This window comes from Myxocyprinus asiaticus, chromosome 39 (assembly GCF_019703515.2).
Source record: "Myxocyprinus asiaticus isolate MX2 ecotype Aquarium Trade chromosome 39, UBuf_Myxa_2, whole genome shotgun sequence".
Lineage (NCBI taxonomy): Eukaryota > Metazoa > Chordata > Actinopteri > Cypriniformes > Catostomidae > Myxocyprinus > Myxocyprinus asiaticus.
Window position 1 is genome coordinate 8,897,040 of NC_059382.1, and position 16,216 is coordinate 8,913,255.

Sequence of the window (16,216 nt, forward strand, 5' to 3'; positions counted from 1 at the left end):
CTAGCTTGCTCAGTGCATCCATGTGAGAGCTAACAAACTCATTGACTGTTTATACACAGACGCTAATTGCAATTTAAAAAGCCACAGGTGTGGGAAATTAACCTTTAATTGCCATTTAAACCTGTGTGTGTCACCTTGTGTGTCTGTAACAAGGCCAAACATTCAAGGGTATGTAAACTTTTGATCAGGGCCATTTGGGTGATTTCTGTTATCACTGTGATTTAAAAAGGAGCCAAACAACTATGTGATAATAAATGGCTTCATATGATCACTATCCTTAAATAAAAGATCAGTCATATTTTCTAAATCAATGCCAAAATTTCAAAATTTTTGCCAGGGTATGCAAACTTTTGAGCACAAATGTATTTATTAAATGTTTATATATGATCAGAGAACATTTAAAGTGATAGTTTACACTAAAACAAAAATTCGGTCATAATTTACTCACCCTCAATTTGTTCCAAACTTGTATGACACTCTTTCTTTTGTGAACCACCAAATGGAGATTTTAGGCAGAATGACAGCCTTAGTCACCATTCGGTTTCATGAGTGGTGGTGGTGTAGTGGACTAAAGCACTGAACTGGTAAGTAAAAGGTTGTTGGTTCAATCCCCACAGCCACCACCATTGTGTCCTTGAGCAAGGAACTTAACTCCAGGTTGTTCCAGGGGGATTGTCCCTGTAATAAGGGCACTGTAAGTTGCTTTGAATAAACGTGTCTGCCAAATGCATAAATGTAAATGTAAATTGTGTGGAAAAAAGATGCAATGAAAGTGAATGGTGACTGAGACTAGCATACTGCTTAACATCTCCTTTTGTGTTGCAGGGAAGGAAGAAAGTTGTATGCATTTGGAACAACATGAGGGTGAGTAAATGATGACAGACAGAATTTTCCTTTTGAGTGAACTATGCCTTTAATATTTGATTACTATGTTGATACTTCCTGACTTGTTAACAAACAAAATACAACTTAACGGGGGTCTCTGCCAGCCCAAACATTATGAAAGTAAAGTCAATCTCATCTCTTAACGAGGGTTAAAACAAATATCAATATTTTACCAGAATGTCTAGATGTTTAGCATTTGTATGTGAACTAAAACATGAAAGATATTTATGAAATGTATTACATTTAATATGAAATAATGTTGTGCATCTATAAATGCATATGCACTAACCTTCGCATCTCTGGTGGTCAGTGGCCAGTCTGTATCCTGATCTACAGCTGCATTGAGCCTGTCCATTGACACTGCTACAGATATGAGAACATCCACCATTACGCTCTTTACAGGGGTCTTTCACTGAGAGAACAATACAGATACAAACACAGAGACAAGTGTTCAGATAACCATCACAAAATTTCTACAGAAAATTAAGCCAAAGATATTGTTTGCGTGTATATGTGAACTCACATTCACAGTGTTTGCCATCTCTTTTGAGCTGGTAGTTACGGTGACATTCACACTTGTACTGATCGTTCCCCAAGTCAGCACACCTGTGCTCACAACCTCCATTCTTTACAGAGCAGGAGTTCACAGCTAGAGAGGGTTATATACACATACATTAATGATCAGCAAAAGTAAGTAGACATTAAGCAGACAACTTTTAGTACACTTACTAAAGCAATTTATAGTACAACCCCAATTCCGAAAAAGTTGGGACAGTATGAATAATGCCAATAAAAATGATAGTGTAATAAAAATGAGTGGTTTGTAAATTATATTCACCCTTTGCTATATTGAAAGCATTACAACTACACATTATATGATGTTTTAACCTGTGAACTTCATAGTTGTTTTTTTTATATGTAGTTTTATTAACAATGTTCAGGAGGAGCTAGTTCATTTAATCCGACCAATCACACAGCCAGAGTAAGAGTATATAAACAGCTGCTTACCTCTACGTAGCATTGAGAGTTTCCGGTATTCAGCCCCACCCATTGCCAAGGAACAGACCCATGCAAATGACTCGGATCATCGGATGCAACTTCGCTGCAAAGCATTCGCCTTCACCAGAACAGCTCTTCCATCCAAACAATCTCGTTATTCAACAGAAGCTGCCACAGCAGCTCATTTGTTTTATTGACCACTACCACGTTAAGTGTTAAATTCTTACTCTGACTTGCTTTCTATGCTCCATTCACCGAAGCAGTTAATAGCCTGAAATTGCTTCCGCAATCTGGCTGCTTCGGCTCTGTGTACATGTCAAACAGCTCTCCAAGACTGATCGTTTGTTCTTTTATCTAAACTTTCCATCGCATAAATTGGAAATTGGCACTGCTCCTGCTCATGCCACTCGAGTTCTATTACAGCTTAATTTGAACATGAGGGAAACAAAAGATTAACTATTTAATTCAATAATCATTCCAATGCTCCCCAGCATTTCAATCTGGTTCTCCTGCACAGGCGATTCCTCCTGTCATCCTCATTACCTCGCCACGCAGCTCTGTTTATCAAATTCTAACATGAATATCACGATCGTTCTCCCTTCAATGTGCCCTTCGGAGCCTGATCTATTCCATTCGGAACACAGGGGCAATCATGCAACAGCGAACTTCTTCCAATCGGCCGATACTCTAATTACAACTTTTTTCAAACCAACGCAGACATTTTAACGCGAGCTCGCTGCCGTGTATACTCGCTCTGACCATTCCACAACACACTGCAGTTACACACAGCCTCTGTCCGAACAGACATGAGATGAATTCAGCTTCGCAAGATGCGGATCACGCGCCGCGTCCCAACTCATTCATAATCATTCTGCAAACTCGTCTCATCTCTCAGCATTCGAAGCTCGCCTCACTGCGCAGCCCCCAAAACACAAAGCAAGCGTTGCTACAAACTTCCACTCATCTCTACACTATAACATCACTTTCCCTCCTCCCGTCAGGACAAACGCTTCAGGCAGGTAAAATCAATCTATTATTTTACCTTACAGACAGTCTTCTCTACTTTTGCCCGAATCATTGGATTACAAACTTTATTTACATGCTTGACCATACAACTTAATTTCTGCATGATTTTAAAAGTGTTCAACAATCTGTCATAATTTTATGCTCCACCCAAGTGTAAAGTAACAGGTTTAAATCGACGCCAAACGATTCAGCTTGGCACCTTGCTTTATACTCCAATATTTCAGCTTTTCTGTAGAATTTATTACAAGTCATCAAAATAAACAAGTCGTTTTATTCACCACACTACTGCAAAAGGTGCCCCCATGATAGCGTGTTGCAGACCCCTCCAACACAATCTATTCTAGGGCTCTCCCGTTCGATCAGCAGCGGGATCTCTCGCCTGAATGCAGCGTGAGCTATTCACGTTTATTTGTATCGTGGGCTTGCCCGTTCATGGCCGGGTTGACTTCCCCGTTGAATGCTGTAAGCGCCCTTCCCGTTCGAACACTGGTTGGGCTTGCTTGCTAGAGCGGCCGCCGAGTCTCCCACGGGGCTCGCATCATTCACTGCACGAGTCCATCCGTCGAAACAATCCAGGATTCACGCCTCCGTCCAGGGCAACCCTGCCCTTTCACAGGGGTGCCCCCCATGTTAGGGCGTAACGATCCCTCCTGCGCACAACAGCTCTCTGTGAGCTCATATCTCTGTGGCTGATACCACCACTGTCCCTTCAATTTGCATGCCCTCTCCTATCCTACACCTCCCAGTTTCCTATCCCCCGGCACAGAACCTAGCGCGAGGCTGCCTCCGCTAGCGGCCCAGCTCGATTATATATTCTTTGACACACCTCCCCATCACTCACAGGATTGGCAAGCGACAAACCCCCCACAGTGAAACATCACCATTTCTTCTAATAACACTTATTAAGTATTTGGGCACTGAAGACACGTTTAGAAAGTGGAATTTTCCCCCATTCATCCATTATGTAGGTATTCAGCTGCACAATTGTACGGGGTCTTCATTGCTGTATGGTGTGCTTCATAATGCGCCATACATTCTCAATTGGAGACAGGTCAGGACTGCAGGCAGGCCAATCTAGCACCCACACTCTCTGCTCACACAGCCATGCACTAGAAACCCGGGCAATATGTGGTTTGAAGTTGTCCTGCTGGAAAATGCAGGGACGTCCCTGGAAAAGACGGTACTGGATGGCAGTATATGTTGCTCCAAAACTTTTACATATCTGTCTGTATTCATGGATTTCTCACAGATGTGCGAGTTACCCATGCCATGGGCACTGACACACCCAGACACTGGCTTTTGGACCTGATGCTGATAACAGCTTGGATGGCCCTTTTCCTCTTTGGCCCGGATAACACGACGGCTTTGTTTTTCAAAAACTTTTTTAAATGTGGACTCTTCAGACCAAAAAACACAGTTCCTCTGTTCTACTTTCCATCTAAGATGAGACTGAGACCAGAGAAGTCAGTAGCGCTTCTGGACAGTGTTGATGTTTGGCTTCTGCTTTGCATAGTAAAATCTTAACTTGCATCTGTGGATGCAGCGGTGAGTGGTGTTGACTAACAAAGGTTGACCAAAGTTATCCCAACCCCATGTTTATGATATCCACTACAGATAAATGTAGTTTTTTAAGACAGTGACGTCTGAGGGATCAGAGATCACACACATTCAGAAATGGTTTTCATCTTGCCCTTTACACACCGAGATTTGACCAGATTCCTTGAATCTTTTAACTATATTGTGCACTGTAGAGGGTAAAATGCCCAAAATCCTTCCAATTTGTCTTTGGAGAACATTGTTCTCAAAGTGCTGGATTATTTGCTTAAGCATATGTTGGCAAATTGACAAGTCTTAAATGATCCTTGCTCTTGAAGGACTAGGCTATTTTTGGAGGCTCCTTATACAGTATACAGTATTATGACACAATTGCCTCACCTGTTTAACATCTCCTGTTTCATATCGCCTTATTTCAACTCGTCAAATTGTTATTAGTCTTAAATTGCCCCTGTCTCAACTTTTTTGGAGTGTGTTGCAATCATCTGATTTGAAATTGCTGTACATTTTCACAAAAACTATGAAATTCACAAGGTAAAACATCACATAATGTGTAGTTGTTGTGCTTTCAACATAGTAAAGGGTGAATATAATTTACAAATCACTCCATTTTTCTAAATTCTAGTTTCTAGATTTATTTGCATGGGATTTGACAGGGAGAGTAAAATTAAGAGATATTTTAAGTGTCTTTGTACAAGATAAATATAAAGGGGGAGACTTGTTAGTGTTTAAGGTTTTGTTATGTTGAGATTTAGAAGAATGTCAGTTATGTTGAAGTTTTGATGGTGACTTTTCATGGTGAAAAGTTGAGTTTGAGCCTAGGTTGAGAACCAACACATTCTGAGGATTCTACATGTTGCTTTAAACATTAAGCAATTGCTGTGCTATACTGAGAAAGTTGCACTCAGTAGTGCTTCCCACCAGCATGTGTTTAGCATGCTAACACTTCATGTCACTAGCTAGCATATCACTAAAAAGTTTGAGTTATTTTGACATGCTAAATTTGGTTGGGTTTATTTGATCCAGTTCCCTCTACTTGAAGTATTTAAATTGAAATGGCATGGTATTTTTAGTTAAAGAAAACTCATTTCAAACATGTGGAACCACTGTCCATGATTAATAATTACTATATAGACTCTAATAATAGTCTGTTTACTGTATAGATTATAGAATCTCTTTAGAAAACAGCATAAATTTTCAGATGAAAACAATGGATGGCAACAGTTGCCAAGATTGGTAAGTACTGGTCAGGACTGGTCAGTAACACTTTTAAGCCAGGGCTTAGCAAAGGATCAATTGTAAAAAACAGAAATTTAATTTTCCTTCAGAAACTCACAACCTACTGCAAAAACGAACTTTAGTCTTTTGGTATTAGAAACATTTATATCCATAACTGTACCATTAATAGACTTGCAATATAATGAGAAAGACTACTCTGGGTTATTTGGAATTGAAGAAATTTAGTTTTACAAATGCACACTGTTACAAATGCCCCCAATCTCCCCTAAACTTAAGGGTAAAATTGCCTTGGAATTATTTGGGATTGAGTGCTTTATTAAAAGGCACAACAGTAGTTTGGCCAAAACCGACAACCACTAAAATGAGGAAATCAAAGTTAACTTTTGATCGCTAGGTCACACTATCCTAAAAATTAGTGGCTGGAGCACACAACTCGTTGGAAAATCATTAACAGAAACCTTGTAATGACAAACTCAGAAGTCCAAGTTTTTATTGTAAAGGGAAAACATCTTTGAATCAAATCCCATTTGTTTTTGTGGATGTATTGTATATTGATAACTTTGGAAAGTTTCTTTCTGGCTGATGACGTTTCCATGTTGTGTCAGTTGTCATGTCGTGCTGGCAGATTTACAGCTGTCTTTGGGGACAGGTCAGAGCTGTGGTCTCACTGTGATGACATCGCCAGGCTTGTCACAGAGTGATGACACATCCAGACTCAGGATAGAGGCTGTTTAAGGGTAATGAGATCAGCAGAACCAGAGCTGAACCAGCAGAATCAAGTTAGGCAACATGCTGTTGCTCTCCTTTCCAGAATACAACACTAGAGGAGACACACAGATGCCTCCAACAGCAGGGTAGCTCATGCTAATCCAGACCAGAACAAGACCTCACCTGGAGAAACCTCTACATCAGGAGTGTCAAACTCAGTTCCTGGAGGGCCGCAGCCCTGCAGAGTTTAGTTCCAGCCCTGCTCCAAAATGCCTCCTTGTAATCTTCAAACACTCCTGAAGACATTGATTAGCTGCTTCAGGTGTGTTTAATTAGGGTTGGAGCTAAACTCTGCTGGACTGTGGCCCTCCAGGAACCGAGTTTGAAAACCCTGCTCTACATGATACACATATGTGTGTGTTTGTGAGTATGCATATGTGTAAGAATGATCTTACCTATGCATGTGCGAGCATCAGCATGCATGCGGAATCCCTCACTGCACTCACAGTGGTATGAACCAAGTGTGTTAACACATGTCTGCTGACAACCACCATTCAGCTCCTCACACTCGTCTATATCTGTACGGAGAACACATACACACAGGCAACAAATAAGTCAAGGTCCTTCTCTAAGTTTATTTGACCTAGATCATGCATTTTGAGTTTCATGCAATTAAAGGAATATGCCTTGTTGATGAGAGAGGTCGACAGAGAATGGACAGACTGGTTCGAACTGACAAAGTCTACGGTAACTCAGGTAACCGCTCTACAATTGTGGTGAGAAGATTATCATCTCAGAATGCTATTCTGAGATGTGGGTTGGCGCTGTTTTGTCAGCACGAAGGTGACCTACACAATATTAGGTAGATGGTTTTAATGTTGTGGCTGATCGTGTATATGGCATAATGTTGATTACTACAACAATTAATTTTGGCAAAAATCGAGGTTAAAGTGAGGCACTTACAATGGAAATGAATAGGGCCAATTTTTAAACGTTAAAATACTCACTGTTTCAAGAGTATTGCCACAAGGCATAAAGGATATGCATGTAAACATGATTTTAGTGTGATAAAATCACTTACAAACCTTTTCTGTGTAAAGTCATAGCCAATGTTACAACTTTGTTCCCATGATGATATAATGTCTATAAACCCGAAATCCCGAAAACGACTGTGAAAATGACAATTTAATACACAAGTTTTAACAGAAGAATTAATGTAAGCTCTTTTATAAAATTATATGCTTCACATTTCTGCCTTTAAACCCTCAAAAATTGGCCCCATTCACTTCCGTTGTAAATGCCTCACTGTAACATCCAATTTTGCTTTTTAAAGAAAAGTAGGGACGATTTGAAATTAATTTTTGTGGTTATTAAAATTATGCCACAAATGCTGTCGACTGAGCTTAACTTGAATTGAACCCGGAATATTCCTTTAAGTTACCAAGAAAGTCTCAGTTTTATAATTATTTAATCATTATTTACCTACTCCAAACCATTGTCAAGATATAACTATTTAAATGTTGGCTTGAGACTTTCCTTTTTACATAAAACTTGTGCATAAAAATAAAAAATGATTAAGCAGGACACATTTGACTAAATTACAAAATACTTCATATGACTGCTGATCCTAATTTAATTTTTCTCAATAAAACCCTACAAATCATAAAAATCTCCTTCCTAAATTCCTTTATATATATTCTTGGCACCCTTACAAATAAGAGCAATGGTGGTACCATGGTAGAGCGATAGTATCAGATGGTAAAATCAGGGTACTTTGATATATGCCATGGAACTGAATGTTTACCATATTCATATACCATAATATTTACATTGTACTCCAAGGTACTTCAGATAATACATACATACGTACTCCCCTGACACATATCTAAAAACACATAGAAGTACCAAGGTATGAGTTGGTACTGTTTTGTTAGTACAGACATACAGTAAAGTTCAACAAGAAACATGCAAAAATGTTTCAGTATATCAGGCTTATTGGGTTCAGTGCACTAGAGTTGTCATAAATAGTAAATGTCACGCTGTCACTGTGAGGAATGTGCTTATACAGGAGATTAATGTTGACTGGCCATATTTCACTTCATCCATTTCTTGACTGTTTTAACAGATGTTGTGCTTTAAGTAGCTGGTTTATTCATTTATTCAATATGTAAGTTAAAGAGGCCTGAGTTAATGTTTAAAGGGGAAAAACAGTTTGGTATGTGGACATTTAAGTTGATATGTAAAACCTGGCAAAGTTACTGAAGCTCTTGTTAAGAAAGAATTGCTTCCTTAATAGATATTTTAACTACATGACTCACAAACTGGGAAAATGAGAAAGAGAAAGGAGGGACAAAGACAATTTAAGTGAGTGTGATGTTTTCAATCTCTCTCATTAAACTTTGATGAAACAGTTAAAACTCTCATTATACCATTTTAGCACTTCACAATATACATTATTAGCTTATTTGCTTATGACATCATACTGAAAGATTTTATCTGTTCAGACACAGACATGATGTCATAGTCGTTTCCCTGTTTTAATTTGATTTCTGTCTATTTAATCTGTTGAGAACTGAACTGGGCTGTCAAGGTAAATAAAATCAGAACTCACTCTGAGCTGAGATTTTTGATTGTTAAAGATTCTGTGGGAAAAACAGAACCTTTGTGACCCACATGTCAAATTGTTAAATATTCTAGTGACAATGGCCATTATAGCATGCAACAATTTCAAAAACATCCTCTAAATTAAACTGAATGTTTTAGAATCTTTGATACATAGCCATAGCTCAGAGAGCTGGTGTACAATGGCCATTCAATCATGGGGAATTAGGTTTTATACAACATCTGCAAAACACATTTACAAATGGTCTGCTTCCTGTATGTATGCTGTATGTGTGTGCAATCATAGTATGTCCATGCAGCTTTGTCAAAGTACTGTGTCCAAAATCAACACAACTTAATTTAGTAATGATATACAGAAGTGAGTAAACTGAAATATTTTATCATTATCTTATGAATGTAGAACCACAGAACATGTATGCAGAGTAAATTATCTAGGTCAAGTGTTTTAACATACCGCATGTCCCATGACAGCATTGTTGAATGTGTTTCATTAGTGATAATTAACCCCTTTGACCCAATGCATGAAATTACAGACATTTGACCATCTGGAGCAGCCACAGCAGAGAGTATGAACAAAAGCTTTTTACACACTTCACATCACAAGAGACTCCTTAACAGAATTTAAAACACCCTTTCATTACATTAAACTGTATATATTAATTAAATAAATTGTCACTGTAAACCACTGGCTACTAATTGCCATAATTTTACGGTAATTTACCATAATAATTCTACAAATAATTACAATGAAATGACAACTATATTGGGAACACTGGGACAAATCACCATGAAACAATGATTTTTTTTATTTTATTATATCCTAAAGGAATACAAATGGGATTCAAAATCATAACTTGGAACCAATCCAGGGATCAAATAAAAATCTGCTAATAATCAAACAAGATTTGATGAAACTACGTAAATGAAATTCCCATTTAATTTAGCAGATTTTCTGTTTATCCAGTTGGATCTTAGTTGATTCTTGGAGGATTCTTATTTGATTCCTTATGAACTGGTTACAAATTATTATGGAATTTCCAAAAGCAATCCATTACCATTCATTCAACAAAACAACATCAACAACAAAAGAGAGCTAATCCCTCTATTAATTCTAAATAGAAAAAGAATCAAACTATTCAAGTGCAAGAGCTTATAGGTATTCCTTTAGAGTGGGAAACTCACATTGTATTCCAATCCGGTTATCTTTTACAGAAATGTACACAATATTTATAAAAAATTAAACAATCTTGTAAAAATATGGCAACATTTTATAGTATAGTCCCTCTTATCTCCATTTCTCTACATCTGGCTCTTTCTTTAATTTTTTTGGTCTCCCTTTCCCCCTCATTCTTTATTGAAAACAATTTAATATTTTATAGATTTGTGAATTGTATGCTTGTTGTCTGCTAATTTCAAAGCATTTTGGCTCAATCAACAGACTTCTGCAACCCTTATTATGTTGCCCACACCTGTTTCTCTCACCTGTATCCATAGAGTCCAGCAGGACCTGAGACAGCAGGCCAGATAATCTTTCCCACACTACACACTAACAGCTGAGCTGGAGACAGATGTACAGTAGCATTGTCTCTCTCAGCACATTCAAGCCCTTCTGCCTCTCTGATTCCCATCCAATACATCCTACTTTCATCTCTTCATGAAACCTGGCCACGCTATTGCCATAAACAAGCTTGTGGTGCAATCACATTCACAGCATGGACTTAAGGACAAGACCTGAAGGGATATATCATTAACAAGAGCTTTACATACACACTCTTATGATTATGAGAGTTTAAAGCAGTAGGGAAGATCTGGTCATTAAAGCATCTGAATTTTTTATGGATGGGATACAATGTTCCACATCTAAGTTTACAATTTACTTTTACTTGTTTTTAGATATTAATACTTTGGGCTGCTTTACTGGATGCTGGTTTTAGGTGGACCATTCTGATTATAAAGAGATTGAATGACTTTAGAAATGTGATAAACCGGGGGCCTGGGTAGCTCAGCAAGTAAAGACGCTGACTACCACACCTGGAGTTGCAAGTTTGAATCCAGGGTGTGCTGAGTGACTCCAGTCAAGCTTCCTAAGCAACCAATTGGCCCTGTTGCTAGGGTGGGTAGAGTTACATTGGGTTAACCTCCTCATGGTCGCTATAATGTGGTTCTCGTTCTCGGTGGGGCACGTGGCGAGTTGTGCGTGGATACCGCAGAGAATAGCGCAAGCCTCCACACGCGCTACATCTCCGCGGTAACGCGCTCAACAAGCCACGTGATAAGATACGCTGACTGACTGTCTCAGACTCACCCGGATTGAGGCAAGTCACTACACCACCAGGAGGACCTAGAGCACATTGGGAATTGGGCATACCAAATTGTGGAGAAAAGAGGAGAAAAAAAAAAGGAAATGTGATAAACCTAAATTAATGTGCATATGTCCTCACCTTGGCAAGATTTCCCATCAGCTCCTAGTTTACTGCCATCAGGACACTTGCAGTAATAACTGCCAATGGTGTTACAGCATGTGCCTTCACACCCACCATTACTGTGTGCACACTCATTTATATCTGTTGATAAACAGACAGAGACAGACAGATATGAAAGTGCATTGAGTATCCATTCAGAGCATAACAATGTTTTACCTGCTCATATGTTAGTTAATGACAGTTCAGTGTTCAAGAAAGCAAAGTTCAGATGTGTTTTCGAACATTTATGGAACTTCTTAAAGCTGAAATGTGTTATTTTCTTTCTTCTCTGCGGCACATTTAAAAATATTTCTCTGTTTGTTTGGCTCAGCCAGTGGCGTGAGTTTGGGGTGGGACAATCTGTTTGTCCACTAATGGCATGTGGGAGGAGTGTTCAGGAAACCTGTTTGTAAATATTTTTTTTATTTTTATTTTTTTGCAATTCCGCTAGTGGGTCTGTTATTTCCTTCAGACCACTTTGCGTTAAAATTAGGGCTAGATAATATGTCTTAAAAAATTACATCTCTATATTTTTCAGCCTATTGATGATATTCGATATACTGTTTATCTTGATAATTATGTATTTGCTCTAAAATAGCTCAAAAGTGTTTTTTGTTTGTTTGTTTGTTTGTTTGCTTATCAGAGGAACCATCATTTCATCCAAACAGCCATTGTAGCCAAGTAGATTAAATATTTTGAAGACATTAAATTAAAATATAATAATTTGTTTTTCATTAAATAAACACAAGGGAGAATGAAATTCAATCATTTTCATTGATATGCACTTTATATTTATATTTCATATACAATGATACATAGTAGCTTAATAAAAAGCATTACTTAACTTTACATTTTTTTACTAATACATTTTTGTGAATGAACAAAGTGTGCAAAGCTACTTCACTGACTTATTTTTCAAATCTCAGTTGAACATTGGATAATACTAAATTATTACTGTGAAATACGTCAGGTTTATTTTTATAATATAATGCTGAATTATTATTATTATTCTGATTATTATATTTGCACTATACAAAAGTTACATATTTCTGTCCTGTTTACTTCACCTTCACCTTGGGCTTATATTTTGAAACCGAAAGCACTGTCATATTTACTTCAACTTAACAATGAGCTTTTATTTCAACACAGAAAAGGCAATGTGTATTTGACAGTTTACAATGTTCCACATTTCCTGAAATGCTGTAATCTCCTCTTCTGTTATACGGTGCTGCGTTTGTAGATTTGTATAATATCTTGTAGCGGTTACTATAGTTTGGAATTGCGTGAATACTTGAACCTGCATTACTCTGATTTCACAATACCGCCATGCGCGTGCACACAGACCATGTTTATCTGTCTTTAAATCACAGCCTTTTGTGGATTAATAATCACATATTACCAACTCATCATTTTGATGTTATTTTGATTAATTGTGCAACACTGAAGGATCGTGAAATTAGTCTACTGATGCGCTCTTTATGAAACTTAATGGCCAAATGAAAGCTCATTAAAATCATCACGATATTCACGATATTGTTCAATTTTACATCAACAGCAAAATTATTTTGATTATATCATTAATATTCGATATACCGAATATTTTTATGGAAGCTGTAGGAATTTGGGAGGTATTTATTTTTCCATTTCTCCTGTTTTTCTCCTGTTTCTACCTAGTAAGGGAGTCAGGGTAGAAGTTTGTTTATTTGTAATTTTTCTTTGATTTTGAAAATTTGTTTGATCTCTTTAGCTTTAATGATCTTTTTGTTATTTTGGCCTTGCCCCTTCTGAAAACTGGTGTAACTTCCTTGTTTATATTAAATAAAACTTGTATTGTTTATTGCTGAAAAGCAGTGGTTGTGTTACTTTCTGGGACAGCTGAAGGAAATGTAGTAATCTCTCTCCTTGTTACACCTCTCCAACCCTAGAATGGGGAGGATGTAACAAACCGCACAAACAAACACATGCATGCAAACTCCAACAAAACACACACCAGCAACAATGAGATTCAGGTTATACGTTTCAAAAGTAACTCTTAAGTACAATACAGGTTACAAGATGGTTTTGAACAAATGAAAGCAAAATGCCTCAAGTAATTATTTCAGGTCAGTCAGATGACCTTGGCCCTTAAGTGTGTGTGGGTCAGAGGTCAGGTTTTGCTACATTGTGAGAACTGCAGGCTTGATGAGTGTGTTTTTCTGTAAAGCCTCAGAAACCAAGGATGGGTCGCCATAGCAAAGATCCAGGCCACACCCACACTTGGTTTCTAAGGCAACACAGTGTCACCAGATGTGGCAAACTTCACATCTGACTCTCAGTCAAGCAGCCTTTCACTATTTGACAATGACCTTGAACAAACATCCCATAATAATACAGAATAACTGCTGACAGCATCGTTTATGTGAAAAGTCAAAGACAGACTAACAGATGTATATGTATCTTTGGTTATCACATTAATGAGATTTTGGCAAGATTCTACAAGCTTTTTTCCTCCATTCCAGACAGGAAGATAAGACAAAATAAATTATTATTCATTTTTGAACAGAATGTTTTTCCTGGGTCTCTCAGAAGTCTGTTTAGTTTGTTTAGGTTACTGCTTTTTATTCTCACACCTGGTTATCATTCTCTTTGTCTTTCTAGATCTTTCTAGATCTAGATCTGTTTTGTTTCCAGCCCTCTGACACCCAGACATACGAACAGAACAAATGAGAAAAGAAAATCAGGGCAAGGTGAGACAGTTTAAGAATATTTAAATAAACTGATATGTTTTGTGTTCCAAACAGAACAATAAGGTACAATACTACACTAAGGGATGCAACAGAGGCATATGTATAAGTAGCTTTAGAAACTGGCCATAGAAACTTTCCTGCCATCACACTTAATGATTTTTTAAGAAGACATTTTTCCACAAAAAATGTTTATGGCGTGAGGTTGCCTTTTCATTGAATCAAACGCACATCCAACTTGTTGGATTTTGCGAGGTTGCATTTTACTCCCAACAATTTTAGAGACTACTATGCACTTCAATTTTATAGTATCCCACTTATCAAAAAGGAGTAAGTCCTGCCACTTAAGTCCTGGATATGAAATATGCTCTCAAAGGAAACATAACATGTCTTATTTCTCAACACATGGTAAAGTCATTGGTTATCTCTCAGGGTTATGGATGTTTCGAGGAAAAAGCAGCCATGTCTCAGGAATATCCCCTGTCCTATCACTGGAAGACCCTTTATAATGACTTAGACAGAGCGCTAACAAAACTTCATAAACTTTATGCGAATTCTCTCCTGCTATTGGAGAGAAATAGTGATGGTTCTCTTTTGATTTTTCAAAATGAAGAAAAAAGACAACAAATGTGAGGCCGAAGCTGCCTTAGCATGCTTTAAATGTATGAACCTTAAAAAAAAATATTAAATTAGCATTCAGTGGGGGACTGGGTAGCTCAGTGAGTAAAGATGCTGACTACTACCCCTGGAGTTCGGGAGTTCAAATCCAGGGCGTGCTGAGTGACTCCAGCCAGGTCTCTTAAGCAACCAAATTGGCCCGGTTGCTAGGGAGGGTAGAGTCACATGGGGTAACCTCCTCATTGTCGCTATAATGTGGTTCGCTTTCAGTGGGGCACGTGGTGAGTTGTGCGTGGATTCCGTGGTGGATGGCGTGAGCCTTGTTCTCCGCCACCCGGATTGAGGCGAGTCATTATGCCACCATGAGGACTTAGAGTGCATTGGAACTGGGCACTCCAAATTGGGGAGAAAAAAAACAAAAAACAGGTGCACTCAGTGGGGGGCCTGGGTAGCTCAGCAAGTATTGACGTTGACTACCACACCTGGAGTGCACTCAGTAACTTTTGTCCTGGTATCATCTTGGACTTACACTGACATCTAGTGGCTTGGATGCAGCATAATTTACAGTTTTCAGTTTCAGAAGCCATTGTAGAAATTTGGTATTCACAGTTAGCCATGATTGCTTTCATCAGTTAGTGAAAGTGACAAATAACAGGATGGATACTGAGATTAAGCAAGCAGTATTCGGTTGGTCCATGTAGAATAAAACAGCTTTTATAAGGTTACTGATATGACTGGAGTCTTCATTTTAATGTGAGTGATCATGATTTCCTACATATATTGCAAAATTACAATTCTTGTCTTTAGGAGTTAAACTTTTGTAATGAGGAAAAAATTACTACGTGCACCTTTAAGTAATAACAAATGGATTTACGATATTATTTATTTTGAGACGACCATTTACATTCAAAAGCTTACAGTACATGACAAAGGTAATATCAATGATGGTGGTAATATGTTCCAGTACTGGCTTAGTGTCTAACTACATACTTAAAAATATTTACTTTACAATCAACAGTTAAGTATGTACTTTTAATGTATATTAGAAGCATATGAATTAAGATTCTGTCTCAGTTTTATCTGAAGGCTATGAGTTCATCAGGTGTACCAGGTGTGAACAGTTTATGGTGGATTTCACATCTGACAATGAACACGTGTGACAATGAACAACTTATAGTTGGCATGGTGCTGGTTTCTGACCCTATGGCATTAACATTATCTCCATCACTGTTGAGAAACGGAAAAGTGTTCGCGTGTTTGTACATATCTTTGCTCATTTGTGTATACATCCGCTATGTCTGCCCATCTCTCAGCATATATTTTAGGCACGTGTCTTCTATTGTCCACTAATCCCGCAGATCACTGCATTTGACCCTGTGT

The 16,216-nt window shown here is 38.0% G+C and overlaps 1 protein-coding gene across 1 annotated transcript in view; it reads right to left on the bottom strand.

The window, feature by feature from the left end:
- LOC127430166 (multiple epidermal growth factor-like domains protein 6) overlaps nucleotides 1-16,216 on the bottom strand; it is an 81,123-nt gene that overhangs the window by 49,067 nt on the left and 15,840 nt on the right. The window contains exons 5-8 of the mRNA XM_051679707.1: nucleotides 11,475-11,597; nucleotides 6,867-6,989; nucleotides 1,409-1,534; nucleotides 1,175-1,297 (exon numbers count right to left, since the gene is read on the bottom strand). Coding sequence (XP_051535667.1) covers nucleotides 1,175-1,297; nucleotides 1,409-1,534; nucleotides 6,867-6,989; nucleotides 11,475-11,597 — 495 coding nt within the window. The remainder of the gene's footprint in view (nucleotides 1-1,174; nucleotides 1,298-1,408; nucleotides 1,535-6,866; nucleotides 6,990-11,474; nucleotides 11,598-16,216) is intronic.